Below are 27,661 nucleotides of genomic sequence, written 5' to 3' on the forward strand. Positions count from 1 at the left end.
ATTGGGGTCTCCCCGCGCAGGTTCGAATCCTGCCGACAACGGCTAGTATTTTTTTTAGGATGACTCTCAGGCTAATAAATAACCATCAGCACATTTGAAAGATGCATAGTGCAGTGGAGCCTCTGTTTTTGAACACAATCCGTTGGAGAAGTGATTCGTTCAAATTCCAAATTATGTTGTCCCATTACAAATAATGAGAAAAGAATTTAATCCGTTCCAAGCAAAAAAAAAAAAAGTCATTTTTTTTCATTTACGCATTTTTGTCCGATCGCGCAACTGCAGCGGACCGCGCTGGTCCGTGTGGAGGCTGGCCTGATTGCAGTCAAATACTGCAGGAAGAACCAATAAGAACAAGAGCTTCCGGTTCATGACAAATGGAGTTACATATTTGTAACATTGAAAATTAATGGTGACATCCGTGAATCGGTGATAGTAGGGGGCACAAACTGATGCATCGTGTGAGTGCACGTCGGTACTACCTGAACTCAGACTCATGGGGCTGCATAGCAAAAAAAAGCCTAACCCTAACCCCAGCCCTAAACCCAACCCTAGCCCCTACCCTAAACCAAACCATAGCCCCAATCCTGACCCTAAACCCCACCCTAGCCCTAACCCCAACCCTTAACCCTAACCCTAGCCCTAACCCCAACCCTTAACCCTAACCCTAGCCCTAACCCCAACCCCAGCCCTAACCCCAGCCCTAACCACAACCTCTAGCCCGAACCCTAAACCCAAACCCCCACCCCTATATCTAACCCCAGCCATTATTCTAACCCCAGCCCTAGACCCAAACCCAACCCCCTAACACTAATATGATTTTATGGGGCAGCATACGAACAACTAGGTTGCAAATCTTTCCAGGATAAAATGTCTGAGGCTCCTTTGAGATTCGAACTCGAGTCAGTGGGTTCAAAGTCCTGAGGACTAACCACTACACTACGGAACCCTGGTTTGTGTAGCATGGAAGATATATGGATTTATAGATCAGCCAACAAGCGAATAAGATGCCAAAATAGTTTTATGGGGGAGCACCAAGCAACTATGTTGAAAAGGTTTCCAGGAAAGAAATTTCGCTTTCCCACTGAGTTTTGAACTCACATCATCGGGTGCGGTAGCCAGCGATCTTACCACTACACTATGAAACCATGGCTTGTGTGGCTTGGAAGGTATATGCAACTGTACCATCCACAGGAGTTTGAAAGTAACCAAGGCAGAGAGTTGCCTCCTCTGAGCGACTCGTCTTTGTTTTAACATAACTATAAAGATTCAGCGATTTTGGTTCAAAATGATACAAAATTACTGAAATTAAAAGGAAAATGACTATATATTTTCAAGTTTATGATAAAAACAATTTGATGAATATGACAATTGAATTTGTTTTTTTTCCCTTTTTATGACGGCCTCCCTTGACTGCACGTCCCTGCTGTCAATAATCCATCTGTGGATCTGACTGAAGTGCGGATGGTTGTTCGTCTCTGTGTGCGCGCTGATTGGCTGCCAACCGGTTCAGGGTGTCCCCCGCCTACTGCCCGATGACGCTCCAGCACGCCCGCAACCCGCGTGGAGACAAAGCGTTTCAGAAAATGGATGGATGGATCTGACTGATTCGTTCTCACTTCAAGGACTACATCAATGAGGACAGCAGATGGCGCTAATTCCCCTTCGAGTTTCAGCCTTGCTCTTTTCCCAACCTCTATTGAACCAAGGCAACACTTTACATCATAAAATGTCACACAAAGTATGAATTATGAAATAATGATGATTTTGTTTCGATTTACTCACAAGACTGACTTACTCAGTGAGAAATATGACGCTGTTTGTTTGAACGCAAAATTGATGTACGTACAGGAAGTTGAGACTTGGCCAACACGTGGATAAAGTGCACAATTTCGCTTTACCTTGGGCCATACAACAGAAAGTCATTTAATTATTTTGTCTGGCATAGATACAGTTAATAAAGATACAATTGTAATTAGTATCAGTGCACTTCAATACTGATTTGTTTTCTGCACATGAATTAACAAACCACAAATGTTGACTCTTTTTTTTTCTTAACATAAACCACGTCATTAATGTACATACAGAGGATTCTTGGCAACAATCCAACAAAGCCTCGTTTAGTTTTATGCCGTGAGCTCACACGAAGATGTAGACAGCAATGATTGGAATGTGGAATTTGTCTTGCAGATTTCAACACATAAAGCACATCTGCATGCAGACACTTGCCGCAGTGTGCGTGCATGCGCGTCTCTAATCCCCGCAAAGGCTGCCAGCCACTGGCTCCAAAAAATCGGATGTTTTTTTTTTTTTTTTCTTCCCCCAGATCCCAGACACTCCCCTTTCTCACAGGTTCGAGTCGAGCGACTCACCATTTCTCGTCTTTTGACTTTTTGAAGTCTCGTCAGTCCCGGTTCCGTGTATTTCCCTTTCCCCACCTTGGGAGGGCGGGAGCGAAAGATAACTACGCAAGTCAGGTTTATGGTTCACGTTTCTTTCGGGACACACATGCCCCCAAAAGCCTTGGGGCACTTGTAAAAGTATGCAATGTTTGACCTTGGATACTACAAGCAAGCGAAGGAAGAAAAATGTCTGACGGCAACTTTTTTTCTTCTGTCTTTTTTTTTTTTTTTTATTCGGAGGAAGGACAGCAGCAGAATGATGTAAAGCAGAAACCGTGAACAGACAGCAAGTACTATTAGCGGCCAATAAAAAGGCACTTAAGAGCCCGCATTTATCACCATTTGCTCGACTGAGGTGAGCGCAGAAAACTAAGTCTGAATGGGGTTAAAAAAAAAAAAGCTTCAAAATGAGAATGCGGGGTAAAAATACTCTTGACAAAAAATGTAGATATCCTTGAAGGCGCGCGATGGCATAATGGAAAGACTGCTATTTCTAGGGAAAAAAGAAAAAGAGAGCGTGCCAGTATAACTAGTTATAATGCATAAATCATCCCTCGGATACTCGGCTCCGCCCACAAGCAACAAGCTTTCCACTCTTGTATTCTTTTTCATTTACTCCACCAGGACGTCTGCCTGCAGCTCCTCTATCTACACTTCTGCTCACACGAGGGCTTCAACCAACGTCGGCCTTTGTCACCATCTCCATTTCTTTTGAAAGATTTGGGAATCTCTCCGTTCCCCCCCCCCCCCCCCTCTCTAATGCTTTTCTGACAGTTTTTTTTTTTTTTAAGAGCTTTGCCCTGAAGGTTCCTTGGGCAAGAAGCGGATAATCTGAGCAGAAGACAGACGGTGGGAAGAGCGCAGCTGCTGCGTGCGGAGCAAAAGAGAAAAAAAAAATAGAGATAAAGGCGGCGAGAAGGTGTGCAAGTGTGAAGGGCGACGAGGCCGGCAAGGACACACAGAGACAAAAAAAAAAACCTCAAAAAAAAAAAAAAAAGAACACGTCTTCCTCATCCGACGTCCACCTGAACGTGAACGGCGGGAATGCGGCGAGACGAGACGTCACACGCCCACTGAATGAGCCTCGCTACTTTCCTCATCATGCTCGATTCCGCTGCCTTCCCAGAATCGAACAACCTGCGCCGGAAGAGCAACTTCGTCCCCGGGTAGAATGACGAAAGGACACCTGAGAGCTTGTGACACCCTGTGACAAACCTCCTTTTTTCCTCCCTCATCACCTTCCTCTGTCCTTGCCTTCACTTCAGCTCGACTCTCTCCTCCTCACTATGTTGATACCAGCTGTCCTCCTATGGATTCTTAATGTCAGCAAACTGTGCTCAGGACAAGACTACATGGACTACTACTCAGCAGGAGACACGGGAACCCAGGTGAGAGCTACAAACATGGATCTAATCAGGATTGGAGACAATATGTCATCTAATTACAACATTTACGTCACTAATGTTATATTATTCGTATAAAGAATGGCATTTTAATTACAGCTAAAGTTTGATGATCACAATGTGAGTTAGATTGGAAAAATCACCACAAAATCTCATATTGACAGTTATAAGAGTTTTTTTTTTTTTTTTTACTTTCGCCTTTGCCCTATCTAATGCTGAGGCATGTGAATCTCAAGTTGCGATTGGTTATCTCTGGTCATGTGTCTTCACGCCGCTGTACTCAAAGCGACTAGTCAGCTGCAAGTTTGTAACAATGTCACAGGCGCCCAAGACTTGTCCAGTTGGAATTACATGAAAGACTTCAGATGAGGGATGAACAATCGAGGAAAATAACCTGATTGTGAACCGGCCCCAATATTGAGGTTGTGATTTAGTATGTGATTTTTTCCCTCCAGGTAGGCTACTCTTTCTATTTATTATTTTTTTAATTACAAAGACAAGCAATGAATTTGCCTGTCTGGTTTTATACATTAGGCTAATGGCAAAATAAAGGCAAATGAACCATGACTTAATACCAAAGTCAATTTATCTATTTCTATTTGAATTATTAACTATATATTAAATATACGGTCAATACGGCTTTTCAACTATTGCAGTGAGTTCTGGAACGTAACCCCGGTGATGAAAAAGTGACTGCTGTCAATCAACTTTTAGCCTTCAAATGTATTTGCACAGTTCACTTTGACTTAGTTGAATTGACCAGTTGCAGTCTGTTCCCTTGTTACTTCAAATGCAGCAGGTAGGAGAAGTCCAGAGTTTATATCTGGTTGGCATTGGGCAACTGACTGCAGTTATCAACTCCAAGAAGATCTCTTTGCAAATAAAGAAGGACAACATTGTGCTGAAAGACAACAAATCTACATAGAAAAGTGATTGTGAATAAATGTTGAGGCCGTATTAACAATTTGGTGCCTTGAGATAGCAGTAAAAGAGATTTTTGAAAATATGAGATGTTGTTCAGCCAATTTTTTTTCCTTTGACTTGCAAGTAAAAATCCGATAGGAGTGCTTTATGCTGGCAGTGAACTCAAGTGAACTTACTCACATCAAGCTGTAGTGAACAATTCTTCAAAAAAAAAGACCTCCAGCCACTTATTGTGACCTCCAGTTGAATTTTATTGTCAAACAAAAACGTAAAAAAAAAGAGAATGACATGATGTGTATTTAGTAGAGCCAAAGAATGCCCACACAAGCTTATTGCTAACACATAATGTAAAACCTCATTGATGGGCTAACAATTAGCATCGATAGTCAGTGTTAACAACACATGTAGACAGATAATCTAACAATAGTCACAATAACTAATTTTCCTGGAGTTGACTGAATCAGTTGTGAAATTCTTGGATTGTGTAACTCATGTTCAACATGTATCAGAACTATAAATACAAAAGTATGGAGAAGGAAAGTAATTTGATCGAAAGCATAACGCAGCATGTGGTCAAACATGATGGAGGCAGGCCATGTGATATACAGGACTCCCTGCTCACATTCAGCCAAATGCTACAAAGTTGATCGGACTACATTTCATGGTAATAATAGCTAATGAATGCAACTGAGATCTTTGACAATTGAATACCCTCAATGGTCAAGTCTTAGGCCAACATTTTTGAAGACAAAAGTAAAGGCATTCAGAACCACAACCACAAAGAAGCAATGGGTCGAAGCTAGCTGCAGTGAAGGCCTAGCAAAGTGTCTCTGGGAAGAAATCTTGAGGCATAGCACCAACAAAAATCTCAGCTTCTATAATAAAATTTGTTATTTTACAACACAAGACTTTGTGAATGTACGATATAAATAAAGTCCTATATACGTATATGGAGAGTGGAATAATTGAATAAAAACAAATAAATCTATATTTTTTTAAATTGTATTTATTTATTTAAGTGACAGTTTTTTTAAAAAAGGTTTTGCCAGTGTAAGAAATAAACTACTAAAAGTGATTGTGATTCAAATCCAAAAGCATCGACATGACTTTGTTTACTGTTTTAGACTTGCTCTATAAATATTGCGACAATAAGAACAAAGTCACGTTTAAAGATGTTTTGCTGTTCTGGCAGCAGCTGAGTGGTGATCACAGTCAAGGTGTCATAACTTGACGATGTATTTTATGTTGGTGAAAATGAACAATCCGGGTTCTCCGCTTGAACTATATACTGGTATTTCCGTCAGAGGGTCACTGTTATCAAAATCAGACAGCAGCACACACATAAACTAAATATGTACCGATGCAGCACAATCAGACCGACACAACATGAAATGTTGAGATTCTCCGATTTGCCACGCATGCACCGTTAGCAAGTGGCTGACCAGCGATTCTATCTACAATGCGTTCTGTGATTCATATTGGATAATATTAATATTGCACAGCAGAATATCTCTCATGGCCACGGCACAGTGGTTGGGAAACACTGGACCAAACAATAGAAATGTGTCTATTCGTGAGGAAATGCAATGAGAGCAGATCTAAGTTTCAGACTCCCATGATGGTGCAAGAGTTGGAGTCAGTTTGCCGCCATTGGTTTTGCTATCCTGAGGAAAAGAAGAAGAAGAAGGAAAAAGGCTTTGAAGTAATTGAATACTGCTGCAGCTGGGGTAATGAAAAAGCCATGAATATTATTCTTGCATGTTCCTAGAAGTGGACACACCCCGGAGCACTGGACCAGTCATTGCTCCGTCATGACCTCACAGTCCCATAGCAATGACCTCATGTCCCAATCACAAAAACCAAGGAAAAAAAGGAGATGAACATTTACGTTTTTGTTTTTTTTATTCTGGTGTGAAGTGGAGAGAGGGCTAGTGGCAATTTAGCGTGTATAGCACCACGTGCAGGTTTTAAAAACAAGTCCACTATTATTATTCTTATCTTGTTAGTATCACATCCATGGATAGCTTCAAGCAAGAACGACAACTATGATAAGAATGTGTGTATTTGTCTTGCTTCCAGGCTCCAGTGTTGTCAGATGACCAGGTCAGTTTACAGAGCGTCAAGAGTGTGGATCAGCTGCTGCGGCTTCTCTATCCTGAATACAATCTGCTTCAGCAGTGCCTGAGGAAGAAATCATGGCACGCCTCTTCCTCCCCATTTCCCAGCTCCTCGGCGAGCCCGGCGGTTCATTTGAACCGTGACGACGGCTGGGTGCAGCTGAGGGAAGAGCCACTTTACAAATTGGACAGTACTCTCGGAGGTAAACGCCGCCGTGCCTGCCTGCCGTTGTGCTTTTATGCTCTCAAAGTCACTCGAACTGAATCGCTGGCTAATGCAATCGTACGTGAACAGTTATCCTCGAAGAGATCCAGCGCACTTCGTGTCAGCCCCGGGAGGTGTGCATTGAGGTTACCAAAGAGTACCAACAATCCACCAGTCAGTTCTACCTCCCCCGCTGCGTGGCCCTGCATCGCTGCGGTGGATGCTGCACCAACGAAGCCTTTTACTGCACCAACACGAGTCACGCGCTGGTCAACAAGACGGTGAATATTAGCACACCCGCAGCAGGCCTCGCTCTGATGAAAGCATCATTTCCCAAACTTTGTGGAGCATCACGAGAAGGGTCAGAAAAGTCCCAGGACTGGAATCGTAAACTTTATCCAGGTTGTCCTCAACTTACAAACATTCCATTTTCACAGATATGAAGAAATGCTGACAGATGTCTATAAATGCCATAAAATAGCATATTGTGTTCACAAGTTCACCCGCCAATCAGCACCTCCATCTTAGCGTCCATGCAGTTAGCGCTACTTTTTCTTCATCGCCATAAGATTAGATGCCCTAGGTAACGGCTGTGTTAAAAAAAAACAAAAAAAAACTAATTGATGTCTACACCTCTCGTTCTAGTAAAAAAAAATAAAAAAAAATAAAAACGCATTAGATCTTAATAGGTCGGTATGACATGCTCCTTTAAACTACCTGCCTACGACAGAAGCTAAGCTAATGTTTATGCACCATTATTGGTACCTCCCTGCTAGCATGGCCGCAACATCCGCCCATACATTGTTTTGATGGCAAAGTTCTCCTGTAAAGTCTTCATCTCTCCTTTCAGGGGTAAATTAAGACGTGATAGAGAATGCTGGCAAAGTGCGTTTGACTCCTGGGGGGTTATTTCCAAGAGGGAAACTCGCAATGTGGATTGGAATCTACCTTTTTGTGACACCAGTCCTGGAACTTTTCTGATATACCTCATATTTTATTAGAAAAATCTCAAAAGCCTCACTAAATGTATCTACAGTGGTACCTTGAAGTTTTCCGAACCCCTGCTTGCACTTTTTTTTTTTTTTTAACTTGTCTTGTGACTTGTAACGGTTTCTAGGATGCATTGCAGCATGCGATGCAAAATATTTTCTATTATAAGGTTCTTAATCATTATTGTTTGTGTGTTTTTTTACCTTAACTGCCACGGTAAATTCAAGTTGCATGTCATTCACGTGAAACCTTGACTGTGATTTGAATGCCAAACACTACCACTAACCGATGCTCCGTGATGAGTCTCCGTTAAACATTAAAGGGGAAGTCAATACCCCAAAATGTTCTTTCTTCATGGAGATGGACTTTTCGCCCTCACTGGTCTAAACACAGAATTCAGATTAATATTACCTTTGTGGAATATTTGTGAAGCAGCAACGTTTTTATCACTTCCCCTTTAAGGTACCACTGTAGACTGAAGTAAGGATCATCAATGATGGATGGCAACAAGTGGATCCATATGTTCATGGCACCTCTCATTGTGCTGCTTGTCACGATATATGTAGCTGTGGTTGGGAATGACTGACTCAAAACAAAACTCTCACCTTCCTGTGTCCTCCTAGCTGATGGAACTATCGCCACCCAGGATGGAGCGCTCCGTTGTCATGGTAACCTTTGTCAATCACACGGTGTGCGAGTGCCTCCCCAAGCGGCCACTTCACTCCATCATCAGGCGAGCCGCAATGGATCACCTGTGAGTGACATTAAAGTAGGCGTGTGTCATGTTCAAGTGGTTTTCAATACAAATACATGAGGAGAGTGTTTATATTTCATCCATTTTAGAAAATCGGGGTACATGAGTGACTTCAACTGTTAAAAAAGCTTTTCGAGATAAAAATGTAAAGCTAGACTAGTTTGTGAGGAGGATAAAGGTTTTGGATTTCCGAGAGTAGAAATGGGGAAAAAAGGTTGGACACCACCCCTGCCCAAGCAAGAGCGTTTTGTCAAGTTTGACATTCCTCATCCTGTATTTTAAGTATGTTTGTGTTTGTGTAGATGTTCCCCTCCCTCGGTCCCCTGTGCTCCGGCGTTCTTGTGGGATCCCGTCAACTGCATGTGTGTGCCAATAGATGCCATTAACTACTCGGAGAAAGAGACAGGTGAGAGTCTTTTTTGTTGTTGTTGTTGTTCTCTGATCATGAACCTCTTTGTTTTGAGATGGTCATAAGAAATGTCGACAGTTTCAAGCCAAGATTCAAAGCCAGGATCTCTGAACCACTATGCTGCCAAGTTAAGGACATTTAAGGAGGCTCTCACATGGATGAGTCAAATGCTCCTGTGTATACATTCTATTGTACAGTGCATTACATATGTATTTGTTATGATACTTTACAAACTCTTTAACTGGCGTGGATGTTTATATTGGGTGGATCTGGAATCCAACAGTCAACCATCCCCGAGGTTTACACTCTATTTGTCAAGCAAGTGTTTCAATGGGTAGAGTTTGTCTGTGAAATTTAGGTTTGTAGCCCGCTGTAATGACTAACAGATCCTTGTAGATGGCGATATTGCATTGCTTTGGATTTGGGACCGGCCGATCTTATGAGAAGACGTCGATTATGAGGGAAAGAAACGGTACAATGTTGGAAGTCGGACAAAGCAACTCACGTTATATAAATTTGGTGCGTCACGATCATGAGAAAAGTTGAGACAGTCCATGAAGTGAATAATGAAGGCCGTGTAAATGTAGATGTTCAACTTAGTAGTATATCTGTAATAATTGATGAAATAATTGATTATTTTACCATTCAAATCCCTTTCTCAGTCTTTTATGTGTTGTAGCTAGAGGTATGACAAAAGCAAAACAAATTATATAGATATAGTTTAAAAGGGGTGAAATTCCAACCATTTCCCCTATTAAGCTATTTTTCTCCACTTATTGGTCAGATACCTGTGTTTTTGGTGAACCCAACTCACGGCAGACTACTAAAGAATGGACAAAGGCCAGAAAAGTCTTTTTTCTTTCATGTATGAGAAGGGTCTTTCTTTTGGTGTTAATTTATTATGGAACACAATATCCTCAGGGTTTTGCAAATCTGCTTTGAAATGGATGAGTTCAGAGCCAATTCTAAGCACATTTCCTAATTCTTAAGCAGATCCATAAACTTGAGCTCCTTGTGTCCACGCTGCCTTTTTGAAATATGTTGCATCATGTGCCATTAGAAATTGCATCCTCCGTGAAATCGTTGTCTCTCGTGCTTTTGAAAAGAAACAGCTCTGTTGTATTTACTTAACAAGGCCTGGATTTTGCAACTAACCGCTGGTGCTATTCCAACAACTTCTTGTTATCTCTGTGGCTTCCAGAGGCTTTGGACTCAGGGCTGCTTGCTCTCTGCGGCCCCAACAGGGTTCTGAAGGAGCCCAGCTGCGAATGCGTCTGTCGAAACGGGCTCACCGAGGCCAGCTGCGGTCCGGGCTGGAAACTGGACCACAACACATGTAAGATTTGCATGGAGATACAGAAAAGCATGAAGAATTGATCCTCCCACCAAAATTGTGTATAATTGCCTACGGCAGTGGTTCTCAAAGTACCGCACAAGTATTGCCATCATAACCAACATGATATGAATTACAGTAAATATGTAGTACAGCAGTTTAGTAGGCCAAAGCCTTCATCAAAAGTGAGATTCCTCCAAAGTATATTTTATGGTATGGCTTTGAGCAATACCATTGCGCTTAAATATATGGGGGAAAAATTCCTCTTAAATAATATTCAAATCAGTTTTTTTTTGGGGTGTTTAGGCTTTTTTTTTTTTTTTAAGTATTTTATTGTTTCAGTTTTAAGTTGTAATACCAGCATTCACCACTAGATGGCACAAATGGTATAGTTGCACTTGGACCAGATTTTGTAGTATGTAGCACAAATATTGTACCTCCTGAACAATTCTAATTTTGAGTTTATTTTTGTGAAGAAAATGCAAAAGTTTTGTACTTTTGCATCATCTTTTGTAATATTTGTGCAAAACAGCCCTTTTTCCTGGAAAGAAAACAAATCTCAGCATGTGGTTTATGTTTTTGGGTTAGGATAGTGGATATTTTATACGACGTAAATACCCAATGTTAATGCAGAACACTTCTAACTTCTGTGACATTACCTTTCAAAAAAAAGTGCACCAAGAGTGCAAATGTAGCAGAAACATACAGACAGCTTTCAACCCAAGTGAAACTTGTAGTAACTTCTGCCAATCCTCAAAATATTTTTGTCTCTCAGTTGGTATGCGTCACTTCAACATACTCTTTTGACGTCAATTACTCATTTCCTATTACCTGGGGCTTTGCTGCCATCTACTGGCATCTTAGGGTGTTACAAAAGAACCACCACAAAAAAATGTTTTTTCTTCTTCCAAAAATGGCAAATCGGCGACTTTTCAGCTAATAGCTGGGGATGGGTTAAAAAGAAAAGCACCAAAAAAGGTGAATTTGTAAGAAGAATAGAAATGGTGAAATGGATCAGTGCCTAATTCCATTGTGTCCTTTAGGTGAATGTCAATGCGAAGGTCAGGACGAGGGCAAGTGGTGCCCCGTCGGCCAGCGCTGGAACGAGGATCTGTGCGGCTGCGTGTGTGCCGCCCAGTGTCCTGGGAATCAACCTCTCAACCCTGACACCTGCTTGTGTCAGTGCAGAGAAAGTCCACAGACATGTCTACGACAAGGCAAGAGGTTCAACCCTAACACCTGCAGGTAAGCTGAAAAAAAGATTAGTCAATGTAGCTTCTTTCCTTTTCATCCATACTTGCTTTTTAGTATGAATTTCCGGTGAGATAGTCAACCATGACTGACTGACATCTTGAGTTCTAGCGAGAAAAGGGAGAAAAGTGAACGAGGAGCATTGAAATAAATCAGAGATGCAAGATATCCCCTCTTCCATTGACTTATTTAAGAGTTTGGTGTTGTTGGCCCAAAGCTAACAAAAAAAGAAAAGACTAGCCTCAAAATTCTTCAGTGTAAACTGAAAATATATACGGTGAATTTTTTTCCAGTTATTAGCTCATTTAGCATTGTTTTCATTACTCAACTCACAACGTTAGCAAAGCGATGGGAACATGTTATGATAGCGTGAAAGTTGAGCCAACAATAGCCATTTTTTCCTCAGTATGAGGATTTATTAAGCTGCTAGAGTGAAACTATTTTCAGAGGTTTATTTTGTTTTGCCAAGTTATTAAAATTCCATCAAAAACTGTAAAAGTCCATTTATACTTGACAAAAGTGTAATGGGTACTACTTTTGCCAGTATCTGTACTACTTCTGTTAAGGATTCGAGTACTTTTGCAACCTGTCACTAATTTAGGGAAAGTCTAAAACACTTAATGTGTGTGTATAAAAAAAATAAAAGCATGACACGGCTAATATTAGAAAGGTACGCCACCAAAATTCACAATTTGACACTGCTATTTCTGAATATTTCAAAGCCATCACCATTTTCTGGTCATAAAGAAGTGACACATTCATTTTTTTTGCGACTTTTGTTCCTCAACTGTCATTTCCATCCCTGCGTAAGTAACACACCCCGAGACCACTCGCCCCTTTTGATTCACCTCGTCACTAAACACGATTGTGCTGCTCTCAATCATTTCTTCCTTAATAAATATGTAAATAAGAGGCACCGAGAAGAGAAGCAAAATCTAAATGAGCGTCAAACATCGGTGACTCGAAAGCTTCTCCATTGACTTTTGTTTGGATGCTTCCTTTTATGGACAAGAGACGTCCCCGGCACCCAACCGCCTTCTTAGCTGCGAGCGTGTGGTGCGGTTCCCACAGCTCGCACGCAAGAGGCCTCTGACCCGAGAGGCCTGAGCTTGCTGACAGTGAGCAGAGCACAGCAGCCATCAGGCCGCCGGGCAGCCACAGAGATGGATGGAGTGACAGGACAAAAAGAAAAACATACAAGGAGACGGGAGCTGAGCCATGAGGGAAAGTTCAGATGTGCGAGTGATTTGTCACAGTGGACGTTCTCAGGCATTTTGTGAGGGAAGAAAGGAGCGCATCGACGTGGATTTGACACAAAAACATCAGCTTGTACTTTTTGTTATGCATAGGATGAGGGTTGCAACATTTTTTGAAGGGGGATTGGCGGGAATTTATGTGAATCAAACAGCAATTTTAAGATTGGCTCTTAATGGGGAAATGAAACGTAGTTGGCTAAAATGTAATGTTGCATTATCTTGACAAAATCTAGACAATTTATTACAAATAGGGTCATACCTTGCGTTATCAGCGCCACAACTGAGCTTTTTGATTGATTTTTTGCTTCACGTTGAAAAACAAAAAAAGCATTGCACTGTGACACTCTTTCATTTGGGCAAGGAGACCAGTCTGTTTGGCATAGCTTATGCTCATGACACAAAAGAATTTTTCCACAATTACACCATATCAGTGCGATTTGGGTCCCAGAGGAACAAAATGCATCAAGAAAAATTATTCTTTTGTATTAGCTATCCTGTATATTGACCCAATTGCATATTCAATATTACTTTGAAAGCAAAGCATATATTATAAAATATAAATTCTTTAGAATTTTTTTATTATCCCTCAACCAAACAATAATCTAAAATTTCAAGAAAAACAAGTTTAAATTCACGCTTTAGAGACCTGAACACATCACCCCCTTTGAAAAATGTGGAATATTCCCCAAGTCAGTGGTTCACAGCCTTTTTTTCAGAGATGTATCCTACTACCCCCTGTGAAATATTTTTTTCAGCCAAGTACGCCCTCCCCCATGCAAAGCATTTTTGCATGGGAAAAAACAGTGCGGTGCCATCAGTGTCTGATTTATTCAACTTTGGAACTCCATTTGTTGTTGTATCTCTTGAACTATTTGGATTTATATAACCCCGAAAAGAAGGAAATAATTGACTGAATTGTAAATAAATGTGTGTACATCAAAATAATTGTCAACATAAAGCGTCCTCCTTAGGGATCCTAGTACAAATCTGTTCCCAAATGAAATGATTCACTTCATTTAATAACAGCAGAAACTGCCAAAAAATAAAACCATCTTAAAGAGCTATATTTCATATTTAAAAAGAAGCCTGATAACATTGCTAAGTGCCAAGACTAATTTTTTTATTGTTGCATTGAACTGAGTTTTAGGAAATAAAAGTTGGGCTTGTGCTTCACTGAGGATTTTTGCCATTCATGGTTCCAGGGAGAGACATTTTTTTGTGTGTCACTTTTATCATAATGGCTATTTTGCAAGTATTTATTTATTCTATGGTTAAAAATGTATTTGTTATACTTTTATTATTCAGCCTACAATAAAAGCATATCATTAATAAAAATGAAGATGTCAGAGATGAGCCAACACATTTTGGGCAGTTCAATGTGTGTTATCAGAAGGGGGTGGGGGTGGGGGGGAAGTTTTCCAATAGTCAAATGTCAATCAGTGAAATGTGTGAATCTAATACCTTTTCATTAAACTGCCTTCAGTTGCCTTGTAAACTTTACAGTTTGTAATATTTCATATGGAATTGGCTGTGAAAATCAAACACATGCTTTATAACAATTCCCCATTGGGAGCTCAAGTTGGGACTAATGGAAGGTTTTCCCTTTTTTCCACTATTCCCAAGTTGCTACAGGTTACCCTGCAGGACCCCCAAACGTGCCTGCCTGTCTGGCTTTTACTACAGCCACCAAGTCTGCCAGTGCATCCCCAACCATATGAAGCCTACGTGGAATTAGCCGAGACAAGATGCCAGCCGAGGGAGGACGTTGTTTTAAACCTTGGGAAACTTCTGGCCTGACACTACAGAAGAGACCGAGGGGTGGAGCAGAACAACAAATGAACACTTATTGGATTACAACAGACTTAAGAAGTATGATTCAAGGCGCTAAAAATGCTCGGTCCCACGGGCGGATGCAGTAACTGAAGAGGAAATGGGATCTATGTGACTCACATGTGTCTTGTGTACGGGTGGGCTCTTGTCCAATCGCACCTGGAGAAATGTCAAAAGGCCAGATCGGACCAATCCAGCTTTGGTACCTGCTGCAACACGCTGGCGCAAGTGCGTCGACACTTTTGTTGAAATGGAAAGTGGAAGAAGATAATGACAGAGTAGACTAAAGATGAAATAAGTTCAAGGCAACTTTGCTGCAGGCTGTGAGGTGGAAGCAAATGGGGCTTGAGGAGATGTCACAGCAGTATGAACATGACACCAAAATGCCCCCCCCCCCAAACTAAACGTTTGCATTCCTAGCAGAGGGCACACACTGTCCATCTTGTAAACCCTGGTTTTTCTTCATCATTCACTTCAGAAAGGTCATACAGCTCCTGCTGTATGGTTGATCTACAGCTTTTTACTTGTAATTTAAATGATCCTAGGCGATATTAAAATGTAAATATTTAATTTTTATTTTTTTTGTATTTAAAACTTCAGTCTTCTGTAGTTGTGAAATACTGTATTCAAGAAAATCAACTCTCCCAAAGTCAATGTTTTGATTGGTGATGCTGCCAACAATGCTAAAAGAATGAATCCTAATATTTTAGAAAAAGAAAGACATAGCAAGTCTGAAATGTTTCATATTCCTTTCTGAAGTATTCCACCCCACTTTCAATTAAATGATCTACTGACAAATGTCTGGACATTGTTTATTATATTTAAAACATTAAAATTAATTGAAATAATGAAAAGCTTCTCATGCTAATATTTGTGTAACTATACAACACAAACAGACCTGCAGAGACAAGTCATTTAGGTGAGCCTCGGGCTACACTTGGTGGTGTAGGCGTATTTGAATCAACATTTACTTCTATTAAAGAGAATTAAAAAAAGGCCACAAGAAATTTGCTGGAAACATACTGACAACCTGCTGTAATAGAAATAGAATCAATCATGTGAAATAAGTTTTATTTTTTTTCCCCCCAAACAAATATAAACTGCGCTCCAGCAAACCCTGACATAAGCAATTGAAACTCTCCTAATATTTACAATATAAAAAAAAATAAAAATAAATAGAACCTGCTGCAAATAGTTAAAACTGTGGTTCTGCAATTCATTGAAGCCTGGGCAATGTATCTAGCAAAAACAGGCTTGTTCGATGACAATGAAGTCATATTTGTGAAATAGTCAATGCAATGAAGCAAGCCTGCAAACTTAAAAGGTAAGAAATGCTGCGGCAACTTGAGAACTATGAGTGCAAGCTGACCCCTAGTGGCAGCACCAAGATAAGATCAAGAGAGAAGTTTTAAATTCATTTCATTGGCCAAAAGTATGACCTTGTAGATTATGACAAGAGTGCAAAATGCAAACAAAGCATCTTTTTTTTCTTTTTCTTTCTTTCTTATGGCTTACTGATGGAGAAAGAGTATCCTTGTGGCAGTTCTGTCCATGGTCGACTCTGTTTGGATCCAGGGCAGGCACTTCAGTACAAACGGTTCAGCAAAACTGACTTTAACTCACCGACTAGCCACCGGGCCTTCATGAACAAATATGGCCATTATGGCGCTTTTTGGTCTGTACATCATACATTATTAAGTCTTGAAGTGGTTTGGTGGACCTTGATCCACCCCCACAGTCCCATACAAGTTCCACAGGCCAGTCACTTCTGCATCCACAAGGTCCGCTCACTTAGATTCAAGTCAGGTAGTTCAACAATTCCCTGCAACGCAAAGAATACAAGTGACTGCTTTTAAGTTCCCATTAGCCACAATAGCGGAGAGAAACTCAACATTCCGCAAAGACCTCATTTGGAAGAAGAGTAAAAACGCTTCCGTGTCATTTGAACTAGGTGGAGTGATTGAGAAAACAGGATGATTCTAGTATTGCTCACATTAATGGAACTGGATTATTATTATATTTTTGGGGGGGCTTTAAACACAATAACATACACTCCATCCTCAGATCAGTCCCTTTCTTCTGAGGGAGCCAAATAATCCCAAACTTTGTAGAAAAATGATGCCTGCAATGATCATTTAGTTACAAGGTGACAGTCGAGGTGACTCATTGTGGACTAATCGTTGATTGATCATTGACTTTTTTTTTTTTTCCCTAATCAACAACTCATTGTGCGTGCTTCCAAACAAGCCAGTCCACTCACTAGCTCTCCGTGTCAGGCTTGATTGCACAGGCCCCAACCCTGGACTCGTTCATCCAATCACCTTCAGATACCTTCACGGTCTTGCAGATTGTTGGAACCATAGCTACTCAATAAAGTATCAAATAAATGCTTTTTAGTAGCAAAAAAGCTATCGTTGTATTCCATGTATTGTTGCAAGGGTTTGAGAAGATCCCAGTGTCAGTGAGACCTTGGAGGCATCTGTGACTTGTGTGATTGGACGAGTTAATCGGTGGGTGGGGCCAATTGAATGAGGAAGAGCATCTCTTTGGAGCAAGGGTGAGTTGAGAGAAACTAGTTGGATTCTTGCTTCAGCTATTCATTTTGTAGAGTAAAAAAAAGGTTCTTGATTGACCAACATTTTCAGATCCCACAATATATCACCAATCGGTCAACTCACCTTCATCATCAGAGTCAAAGCCAAAGAGGTTGGTACAGTGCTGGAAATGGTGGTGGCGCTGAAGCTCTTCTGCACTGTTGAACGTCGTGAAGCAATTGACACAGCGATGTCTCTGCGGCGCGGCGGTGACGGGAGCCTCCTCCGGCGAGGTGTGGATGTCGGATGCCGCCTCCTTCCTTTTTTTGGGCATGGCTGTGAACTTCTCGTCGAGGTAGGCCGTGGGAGGAGCACGCATGTGCTTCTTACCGTACTCGGCCAGAGTGTCCATGCACAATGTGGATCCGTCGTACTCTTTTGCTAACTTGGACTTCGCTTGACCACGTTTGTCTTTGACAGACTCGGATGTTTTGTTTACGTGGAGCTGCTCACTAGCACAATTGTCCACTTGTCCCACCTTCACTTCACTGCCGATTGAAGCTGGAGTTTTCGACTCGGTTGCTATTTTAGCAGTACGTTGGTCTGGATGTGGTCTTTTCCAGCTAGTCTTTACTTCACCTTCTTTAATTGCCTTGGCACCTTTGTTTCTCCGAACATGCACATCCTTTGACTTTGAAGAAGGTTCAGCTCGAACTGTTGACGTGGTTGAACTGGAGTCATCACTGGTCACATAAGATGGTTCTTCCGTTGTCTCGCTCTCTAAATTGGGCATGGTGGAAATGGAGACATCACTTGTCACATGAGAAGGTTCTTCCGTTGACTTGCTCTCTAAATTTGGCATGGTGGAAATGGAGACATCACTTGTCACATGAGAAGGTTCTTCCATTGACTTGCTTTCTACATTGGATGTGATAGACGTGGAGCCATCACACGTCACATTTGAAGGTTCTTTTATGGACTTTTGAGTCAGATTGGGAGTGGTGGGACTAGAGCCTTCACTAGTCACATCTGAAGGTTCTTCCACTGACTTTCTCTTCAAATTGGACACGGTGGAACCGGAGCCATCACTCGTCACGTTTGAAGGTTCTTCCCTGGAGACTTCACTTGTCACGTCTGAAAGTTCTTCCTTGGACTTTCTCTCCAAATTGGACACGGTAGAAGTGGAGCCATTTCTCGTGGCATCTGAAGGTTCTTCGTTACATTTTTGATTCCAATCGGACGTGGTAGAACTGGAGCCATCACTTGTCACATTTTCTTCTTCATTTGACTTTTTTTCCAAACTGGGGCAGATTGTCCCGTCGACTTTTTTATCACCGATCTGAAGCATCTTTCCTGTTTTTTTCTTTTTAGGTCGAGTTTTCTTCACGTTGACTTTAGTGGAAGCAGGAATGAGATGAGCAGGGCTACTTTTGGAAGAATGCCTTTTCTCTCCCTTTTCATCCCCAGACCTCCGAGCTACATGAGTAAATGCTGACACTGCAGGCTCCCTTGAAGCTGCCTGCAGGCTAGACCGTCTGCGGGGACTTTTTCTAAGTGTAAGCCTTTGCTTCTTTGCTCTACTGGCTTCCAAAGACTCGCTGCCCCTGGAAGCACAGCGCTTCCTCAAATTAAGAACTCTTAATTTGAGCGCATGGACAACTGAACTCCGAGATGCTGCAGTTAGAGGGGAGCCGCCCCTGTGCAAAGAAATCTTTTGTTCAACACGACTGCTCGCTGTTTCTTGGGAATTTGACTTCCGGTGTAGAATCTTGTCACCGTCATTGACTTCTTGTTGCTTTTCGTTAATTTCGAACTTGTTACTAACCGTTGGAGACGTTGGCGTCTCAGGACCGTCTGGGGTTTCACTCTTTAGACTTGGACCGTTTTGTCCCTTAGTGGTGTTTTCGTCATGTGTTGCTTTGTTTGCCTTTCGTGGACGGCCTCTTCTTTTCGGGAACATTTCAGTTTGGTTGACATGAACTTGCTTTTTCTTGAATTTATGCCTCAGTTTGAGCCTACGTCTGAAGAAGGGTAATTCCCGAGAATCTGAACTTTGACCTTTTCTTAACCTCAGATTCAAACTATGATTACTGGACTGCGCGGTGGTGTCCTTGTTGGAGAGATTCTTCAAGACATTAGAATGCTTGGATTCATTTCTGGTTTTTAGCTCTCCTTTTGCCACGGGAGGAGGAACACTGGCAGATTTCGCCGTCGCATCTCGAGATGCATGTCGCCTTAATACACGAGTGGACTGGCTCAAAGTTCCTTCCGTAGCAGAGGTTACTGCTTTGACCTGCATGCAGTTAGGTTTGTGGTCTGTCTGCAGGTCCACAGTCTTAACTGGCTTGATTGGTTTGGAAGCATAGTGCTCTTTTTCATGAAGGTTCAGTGCCCAGAGACAAATAAATAGTTTGGAACAACCAGGCAAGCAGCACACTGCCTGCAGTGGACTGTGTTTTCTTGCATGTCGGCTCATTTCATTTCCAGTTTTGAACCTGGCAGTGCAACCCAGATGAAGGCAAGGATGGCGAGGACTGAGCCGGTGTCTTTCCACATGATGCTGAAAATGTTCAAAACTCCATAGAACCCTCTTGCAAATACTGCATTTGTTGTTTGCCACTTTCAATGACATTTCTAAAGGTTTGATGTCACCGTAGTGATGCTCTAGAGCATGGTAGAGGAGAGCAACACGATTTTTAGAAAGGTCTGTAGACCAAGTGCATCCATCTGCTGGACAGTCAATTTTCGCTTTGGGCTCTACCCGAATAGCCTTCTTCCCGTCCTTAATGACATTATTCTTTAAACCTTCCACGCATTTCCTCTTGGGGACCGAAGATGCAAAGGAACCACAAGAGTCGGGCATCGCGCGAGTCAACTCGCGGCAGTCTGCTTTGTCTTCCGTTTCGTGTGTTGGAGTTGCCTGGTTGTCTTTAGCTTTTGAGTTGGTATGTTTCATTTGGTCAAATGTATTCTTTTTGTCAAAAAGTCCATTAATCTTGCTTTCGGGAGATTTGCCGTCAATGCACTCATTTGGCTTGTTTTTCGCTACAAATCGACTATCGACTGCCTTGTCGTTTGATCGCAAATTTCTTGATTCTAATCGCAAGTCTGCTTCTGGATGACTCAGAGATTTATTGCAGACAGAGGCGTTCCTCAGCTTCCCACTAATGTGATGACCAGACAGACTGTTGGGAACATTAACTTTGGCAGAGGTCTTGGGTTGGGAGAAATCTTTGGTTTCTGACTCACAGGTTTGTTGAGCTTTGCTACTGGCTACCTCCTTGCTTCTTTTGAGCTTCTCAATGTGATCAGACAAGTGCATCATTGCCAGAAGGTCATCTTTGAATGCGGTCCCACAAAACATGCACTCATCCTTACGGAAGTGGAACATGGCATGTATTACTACGCGTCTGCCCTTAAACTCTTTGTGACAGAAAGTACAGCAGTACTCCAATTTGGATTCTTCTGTTTCTATTGACTCATCATCCTCAAAGTCATCCTCATAGTCATCATATTGGGCTGGTGTTTTGTGATTATTTCCTTGCATATTACCAGTGGTGGATGGTTCTGGCAATGTATGTATGGAGGCATTTGCAAAATTGCTTTCAATTTGGAGCACTGATTGCTTTGAGTCAGAGTCTGTGGGTTGTTTGCAATTCTCCAAGTCTGGAGGAAGTTCAACTGGAGAAAACTGAGTCACCATCTCTGTTGCTAAGGCTGAAATGTCATCCATATGGTTAGAATGTTTGTTTTGTGCATCCTCCGTGATGTCGGTGCATGTTTTGCCATTTTCAGAATGAGGGCTGAGTGGCTTTGGATTTTGTTCTTCATTTGTGTTTACAAGAGCTGGTCTACCTTGGAGAGGCGTGCGGCATGTCGAGTCAGAGCTTTGAGAAGGTATCGTGTTGTACATTAATGGGGTGTACTCAGTATCTTCTATTTTTCTGGTTGGTGAAACGTCAATGGAAGATGTAGCTGACTGTTGTGTATCTTTCTCCACTGCGGGGCTTTGTGAAGCTACAGTCACCTTCATTTCAACAGAGCGTTCATCACTGAGTTCTGAAGATGCAAGCGTGGTATGGACTTTGTCTGTTTTTGAAGAGTGAGCAGTTTGACCTAAAATACAACTTTCTGTTCCTTTGAATGCAATTGTTTTTTCCGAGTAAACCGTTTTTCTAATCTCTGTGCTTTCTAAAGGCTCTTTTGCTAACGACCGTAGATCCGGGCTTGGTGTTTCTGGGTGTTCAGTTGTAACCGTATCCTCCGAGCTCAAACCGACCCTTGTCTCAGCATTAGGTTTCTCACAAAGCACGCTCTGTGGTTCTTTGAGGGAACTCCCATGCGCAGAAGAGCGTGTGATTGTTGATACAGATCCATGAATATTTGACCCGTTACCCTTTCCTTTAGGCCTGCGAGCGTAACAGTGCAAGAGCTGCACAAGCATAGTTTCATCCCTTGCTCGAAGGATGACCTCTTTTCCATGTAGCACCTTCACAGGATGGGAGGGGTCAGGAAGTTTTAGTGTTGGCTTATAAAAGAGCATCGGAGGGCATCCTTTCGGTTTGTTGCCATCTTCGGTGAAAGTTCCCAGCAGCTCGTTGTCTGGTAGCGACAGCTCCAAAATTATTTGTGGAGTAGAAGCTGGTTCAACAGCGTTTGCCGTCTCGTGCTTTGTGCAAGAGTTTTCCGACGCCTTGGCTTGTGTGCTGTTCTTGGGCCGACCGTTTTCAGACCTCTTTAGGGCAGACGACTGATGCACTCTTTGATTTCTCAAACTACGCTTTCTAAGCTTTGACTCTTGTAGATTACCAGAATCTTCCAGGAGCCATTTGGGTTTTTGAATCCTTCGTTTTGGAGGATCTTTTGCTGATAGTCGAGTAGCTCGTCTTAGCTGCCCAGACCCAATGTCATGTATCCTGTCAAGCTGCCAAAACGAGCGCCTCAAAGGTTGCGACGATGCTTCCTTTGTAAAACGTGACCTGTGGTTAACCTTTTTTTTCACAGCGTCGCTATCATCCAGTCTTGTTTTGCCTTGGACCAACTTGACTTTCTTGGGTGACTCAACAGAGCTAATTTCTTTATGTCTCCCATCGTTAGAATTTTTTGCTGTTCCGTTATCAGGAGCCTTTTTTTTCACGGCATTGCTATCATTCAGTCCTGTTTTGCCTTGGACCACCTTGAGTTTCTTGGGCGTCTCCTCAGAGCTAATTTCTTTGTGACTGCCATCATTATGACAAGGTCTTTTTGCTGTTCCATTATCAGTATTTGCTGTTGATGTATTACACACAAAGGGAAACTCTTTGGCACAGTAGTTTGGGACCCACGATTCCTCCATGAGTTCGTCGAGTGAAGCGTCAACCACTTTCTCACTCATCAGTTTCAAACAATTGGTCCGCAAAGCAATGAGGTTCCAAAACTCTGGATCAAAATAAAGGTCCTTCTTCAAAATCTGCCAATGAAAAAACACACAAACAAAATAATAATACATTGACACATTGTATTGCACGGAGATAAATAGTAGGGCCTGACCAATTAACGTCAGCAAAAAAAATCCTCGCCATAATAACATTACTAATAAATACTGTCGATGAAGATAGTGCTTTACCTGCAGTGTTTCAAATCGGGTTTGATTCCTGATGGGACTGTGCTCAACATGGTAGTCCTGGTCTGGAAGCATATACAGGAAATATACCATCTTGTAGGCCCCAACGGTGCGTTCCAAGAAGAAGACAAGCAGCGCACAGGCCCGACACACTTCCAGATCGTTGGGCAGCAGGCCGGCAATAGTTTTATAGATCAGCGATTTGGTGTTAATGTCACATGGGAGACAGGATTTCAAGGCATCTGCACAAAGCTCCACACAAAACTGGACCCCGTCTGCACCAAGCTAACAAGACAGAAACAGTAAAATAATCAGTTGCACCAGACGATCTCAACTGATTTGTGATTCAGATAAAGAGCCAATTAATTTTGATGAGCCGTATTCTCACCTCTTCAATAACAACTCTGACAAATGGGAAGACAGAGCTGACATTGGCAGCAGACAGCATGAGGCGACGGCTTTCTTCCAGAAAAGCTTGTTTGGAAGTATTCAGCCGATTGTGAAGTTTGCTCCACACAAAAACAAGTTCCCTGCACAGAGGCACAAGGGTGGGACATTTATACACCATTTATAGCATTAAAAATGAATTGGAATTCAATGGATATTCACCCACCATAAATAGTACATGTCTCCCCTGCAGAGTTGTTGGGAGAGGAACACCTGGCAGAGAGCTAACAGCAGTTGATCTGTTTCTTCATACTCTAAACTGCAGATGATGTGCACTGCATCTTTACCAGTGAGGTCAGCAACCTGAAAGAAACCGTTCAGGTTAGGGCTAAAACAGAGCATCATCCAATTACAGCCACAGAGAGCGAGATACGGCCATTCATGTTCAAGTGGCTGCCTCCTTTGCACCAACCTCTTTAAGCAGCTGATTGTATTGCGTCTTGTAAAGCCATGTGAGGTAGACCTGGAGGAAGAACGTGTGTTTCCCTGCCATCGGATGACGAATACAACACTTAGCCAGGGCTAAAGCCTCACGGACACGCTCACAGGATAGAAGGTAGCGCACCCGGAGCTCCAAGAACACTGGCAACTCAGAGCTGAGGAACCTGTCCACTGAGGAAACACAGAATGTGAGATGCAATGCAACACAATGCACAGTATTTGGAGAGTACACGTATCAAAACAATTCAATGAACATGAGGAAAAGAAATTGACAACAAATACCACTTACCTTCATTCTGAGGTAAACTGGATTCACTGAGTATTGCCTTCAATGTTGTACTGGCCCAAGCGCCTCCTGAACGAAGCAAAGGCTCAACTTGAAGGAAGTGAACATTCTGATGCTTTAAAAGGTCAACATGACATTCCTGAAATGATAAAAAAAAAAAAAAAAAGACAGGTTAAGATTCTGTTTGTAACAATGTAGAGTGTTACAATAAGGGTGAGGTTTCCATACAGATGTTTCAAATGTTTTGAGCCAATTAAGTAAATATGAACATGCGACGTATTCCCGTTTCCATTTCTTGCTATTTTGTGAATACCAAAAAGAGAGGAGACGGTACCATGGAATAAGTTCATATGAGAGCGTCTCTCTGACACAAGACTGTCGACTGCCTGTCAGCCTGATTAGTTTTTTTTTTTTTTTTTAATTGTTTTTTGCATTCCCACTAACAATTGAACATAATTTAGAGATGGCGGTACAGTGACATTTGTGGCAAACTATGACGACAGTATAAATTGGCCACAGCACTTGGAACAAAAACATGTATTTGTGGCATTGTATTTGGTCAAAACATGCAACATAGTATCTGGTTCTATCACCATTTATTCGCAAAAACTGTTTCCATGGACAGAATGCTAGATATATATCAAATATATCACTTGAAGTCAAACCAAAATGTTCTCAGTCTACAGCAAATAATGGAAGTAGCTATTTGAATGGTGTAAAATTGCAGTTGTTGAAAAAAAAAAATACAGTCAAGACTATTCACCTGAAATTTAATAGAGAAGTGCTTCAACGGCTCTTCGTGGAAATCTTGCTCATTAAAGAAAAGCAGCAACTCAAAAACACTCCTGTGTGAAGATAAAAGGAAAAAAACTAAGATGGGTCAAGAAAACTTTCATGAAGAATTTCTACACTTTAAATGAATCCAGATATAGCGTTAACACTAACATCAAATACGCCTGAAGCTGTGCAAAACCCATTCAACCAAATAAGGAAAAATGGCCTTTGACCCTGGTCATGGACATAGCAGGTCTTAATTTAGATTTTTGTATGGAATCCCTTTTTTTTGTATGCAAGCATTCACATTCCATCTTAAATGTGAACTCAGTCCATCTAGTGTGTGAACATATGCGTCCCCCAAGTGAGCTGCTCATACTTACAAGGCCAAACTACTGAGTGTGTGAAGCACATGATCACAGCTTGATGTGAAGAAGGATGAGGCCCGAGTGAAGTGGCACAGGGCTGTCTCGAGGATCCTGAGCCGAGGGAGCGGCGTCCGACAGCACGAAGCGTACTCTTCCACCAGCTGCGTGGACATACCGTGAAAAACACATATGATTTAAATCCACTGATGATTTAGTCCATCAATTTGCAACCCGAGTGCTGTGGCACCCTTATCCGCCATGGGAGATCATCAGGATCGTCCCGAAATGGGTCAAGTACCACCCATTTCACAGACACTCTTTCTTGCATGTGTAAACCGCCAATGCGGACCAAATATGAAAGCACGCCGCGTGTTGGCCGTGTTTGTATGCTGGAGGGAGTCATTTCAGTTTGCTTCAAGCGGACAAGAGGAGAAACACTTTTCATGAGAGGATAACATTTACAGATATACAATCGACTTCAGTTACCCGGTCAACCAAACCATATAATATTATTACCATCTGGTGGTCTTTCTGTGTCATTACAGTGTCTCAAAGTTTAAAAAAAAAAAAAAGTGAATGTCCATAAGCTAAACGGATCTGAATAGTAAATGAACCCGCTAATGAGATTTAAATGTTTATCATCGTGTAATATGAAACCTTGGATTTGAGTCTAACGTTTGACTACAATGTAGAGTGGGATCCTGGTCGAAGTAAGCCATTTTAAACTTTGGGGCATTCTAACGTTGCAAATAAAAATAAGTGCATGTGAGGCTTTGAAATGCTATGCTCGCTAACTGCAAAGCTAATAGCTGATTAGAAACCATGGTGCCATGAAACAAATTCTTTTAGGATAATAGGCAGTCCATACTGCCCTCTCCCCATCATCCAGGAATGGGTCCATAGTCTCTTTGTTTCTTTTTGGGTTTTGCGCAGTCTAACAGCACGACCATTGTGAATGATAAAATAGATGTGTAGTTTGAGAAGGCCATGAGAGTCGTCGCTAAAAAGCACAGTGAAGTGGGTTAGACGACTGCATGGACCAGGAATATCTGAACCAAGGTACGAACTGTCGGAAGACCTCTGTAGCTTGTTTACTTTCAAACTCCACTTGCAGTGGGTGATGTCATGCACATTGTCATTACGACATCTATGATCCAGGTGCCATCATACTGGTCAAAAGGACTCATAGAACAGTTAAAAGGTGTATGTTGGATGGATTATTTTGTGCCTATTTGTGTTTAATGTATTCATTTTATGTGCTTCTTGTGTACATCACATTATATAGTTTGCTGTAAACGTCAATTTGTTCAGCCAAAACACACTAAACAACGCTAGATAATACTCCAAACAATACTTCTCTACATTTTCTAAGATTTTCTTCCTTCTTTGAATAGTTTGGGGAGACAATATAATGACAGTTTATTTGATTGAATTCTGTTAATGTTAATGGTGTTTCTATTAAAAGATATGTGCTTTGGCTCAATAAACCTTGGGAAACACAGAGTTCAGGTCCTGATTTAGTAAAACAAGTATATTTCAATCTATATACGAGGACAGATTACAAACTTTGGCTAATTGATAAGTGTTTGTAATTGGTCAACAACCAGCATTTGGAACTTGGGTCTGAGGGTGCAGTAAATCTGTCACCAAGTGCAAATCACTTCCAAATGGCAATTCCGGAGCCCAGCAAACATTTGACTGAGTTTGTTTGTAATTTCGTGATCGGTTGCTCAGGCGTAATATTTAGCAGGATAGCTGTACAAAACAAACAGCCAGAATAACACTTGGATGAACGTTTCCCTCTATTTTTCTACTGAGATTACTTGGATATTGAGTTACAAAACCACGTCTGTGTTTTCAAATGGAATCGACTCGTTTTACTTGCAAATTCTCACAATCATAGCAGCTAAAGCTAGCGATTCAGTTCTGGGGGAGGGGAGTAAGCCAACATACATGCTAATACCTTCGACTACAAATATGTCATTAAAGCGGGCTACGGCGACCTACCTTACAAAAGTCCAAACAGAACGTTTTGCTATCTCCGTGCAAGTCGTCACTTGAATGAGAGCTTATCAGTGACTCCAATTGTTTTTCTAGCCCCTCCAACTCGGGGAAACTGCTCTCCTCCGCCATACTAGCTGCTTAGGCTCGCTCGTAGCTGCTTGGCCCAGCCAGCAGCTAACACAACACGGTACGCATTACCGGGCGCTTATTGGCTATTGCGATGTAAACTGGAGCGCTTGGTACATTGTCTGGCGAGTGCCGACGTGAGCTCGTCAGGGCGGATAATAAGGTTCACACGCCAAAAAACGTAGGGCCGGTTAAACAACGTTTTATT

The 27,661-nt window shown here is 41.8% G+C and overlaps 2 protein-coding genes and 1 non-coding gene across 9 annotated transcripts in view; 2 read left to right on the forward strand and 1 right to left on the reverse strand.

Moving 5' to 3' along the window:
• The window catches only part of trnas-aga (transfer RNA serine (anticodon AGA)), an 82-nt gene extending 41 nt beyond the window's left edge, over positions 1–41 (forward strand). Inside the window, exon 1 of the tRNA in view lies at positions 1–41. This exon is cut by the window's left edge and continues 41 nt beyond it. This is a non-coding gene — a tRNA (tRNA-Ser).
• Positions 42–2,356: 2,315 nt separating this feature from the next.
• vegfc (vascular endothelial growth factor c) lies at positions 2,357–15,669 on the forward strand. Of its 7 annotated transcripts, XM_085905060.1 has the most exons (11): positions 2,357–2,754; positions 3,024–3,565; positions 3,741–3,787; positions 6,806–6,829; positions 6,905–7,046; positions 7,139–7,329; positions 8,662–8,792; positions 9,095–9,198; positions 10,403–10,537; positions 11,578–11,779; positions 14,665–15,669. In XM_085905060.1, the coding sequence occupies exons 3-11, from the start codon at positions 3,752–3,754 to the stop codon at positions 14,774–14,776; spliced, it is 1,077 nt and encodes a 358-aa protein (XP_085761186.1). In that variant the 5' UTR covers positions 2,357–2,754; positions 3,024–3,565; positions 3,741–3,751; the 3' UTR covers positions 14,777–15,669. The 7 variants fall into 7 exon arrangements, with proteins under 7 accessions (XP_085761186.1, XP_085761171.1, XP_085761177.1 ...); XM_085905045.1 differs by having other exon boundaries at positions 3,024–3,787; positions 6,902–7,046; XM_085905051.1 differs by having other exon boundaries at positions 3,024–3,787.
• LOC147062295 (uncharacterized) lies at positions 15,245–27,488 on the reverse strand. The gene is made up of 10 exons (XM_085904903.1): positions 27,331–27,488; positions 25,339–25,484; positions 24,945–25,026; positions 24,185–24,320; positions 23,867–24,066; positions 23,621–23,757; positions 23,396–23,537; positions 23,011–23,292; positions 17,550–22,854; positions 15,245–16,693 (listed from the first exon to the last, which is right to left on the reverse strand). Exons 1-10 carry the CDS (start codon positions 27,454–27,456, stop codon positions 16,683–16,685), a joined length of 6,567 nt encoding a protein of 2,188 aa, XP_085761029.1. The 5' UTR covers positions 27,457–27,488; the 3' UTR covers positions 15,245–16,682.
• Positions 27,489–27,661: the final 173 nt, after the last annotated feature.

The sequence above is a fragment of the Syngnathus leptorhynchus genome, chromosome 1, assembly GCF_054491065.1.
Source record: "Syngnathus leptorhynchus isolate UIUO chromosome 1, UIUO_Slep, whole genome shotgun sequence".
In the NCBI taxonomy this organism is placed as follows: Eukaryota; Metazoa; Chordata; class Actinopteri; order Syngnathiformes; family Syngnathidae; genus Syngnathus; species Syngnathus leptorhynchus.

What these genes read in the sequence shown, in the direction of transcription:
- LOC147062295 (XM_085904903.1), bottom strand. Translation starts at nt 27,456, where the DNA reads ATGGCGGAGGAGAGCAGTTTCCCCGAGTTGGAGGGGCTAGAAAAACAA. An exon ending in ACTTCTCTATTAAATTTCAG is followed by an intron (nt 24,321 to 24,944) that starts GTGAATAGTCTT and finishes TTATCATTTCAG; the next exon opens with GAATGTCATGTTGACCTTTT. An exon ending in CCCGATTTGAAACACTGCAG is followed by an intron (nt 22,855 to 23,010) that starts GTAAAGCACTAT and finishes TTTCATTGGCAG; the next exon opens with ATTTTGAAGAAGGACCTTTA.
- vegfc (XM_085905022.1), top strand. Translation starts at nt 3,686, where the DNA reads ATGTTGATACCAGCTGTCCTCCTATGGATTCTTAATGTCAGCAAACTG. An exon ending in ACGCGCTGGTCAACAAGACG is followed by an intron (nt 7,330 to 8,661) that starts GTGAATATTAGC and finishes GTGTCCTCCTAG; the next exon opens with CTGATGGAACTATCGCCACC. An exon ending in CTACTCGGAGAAAGAGACAG is followed by an intron (nt 9,199 to 10,402) that starts GTGAGAGTCTTT and finishes TGTGGCTTCCAG; the next exon opens with AGGCTTTGGACTCAGGGCTG.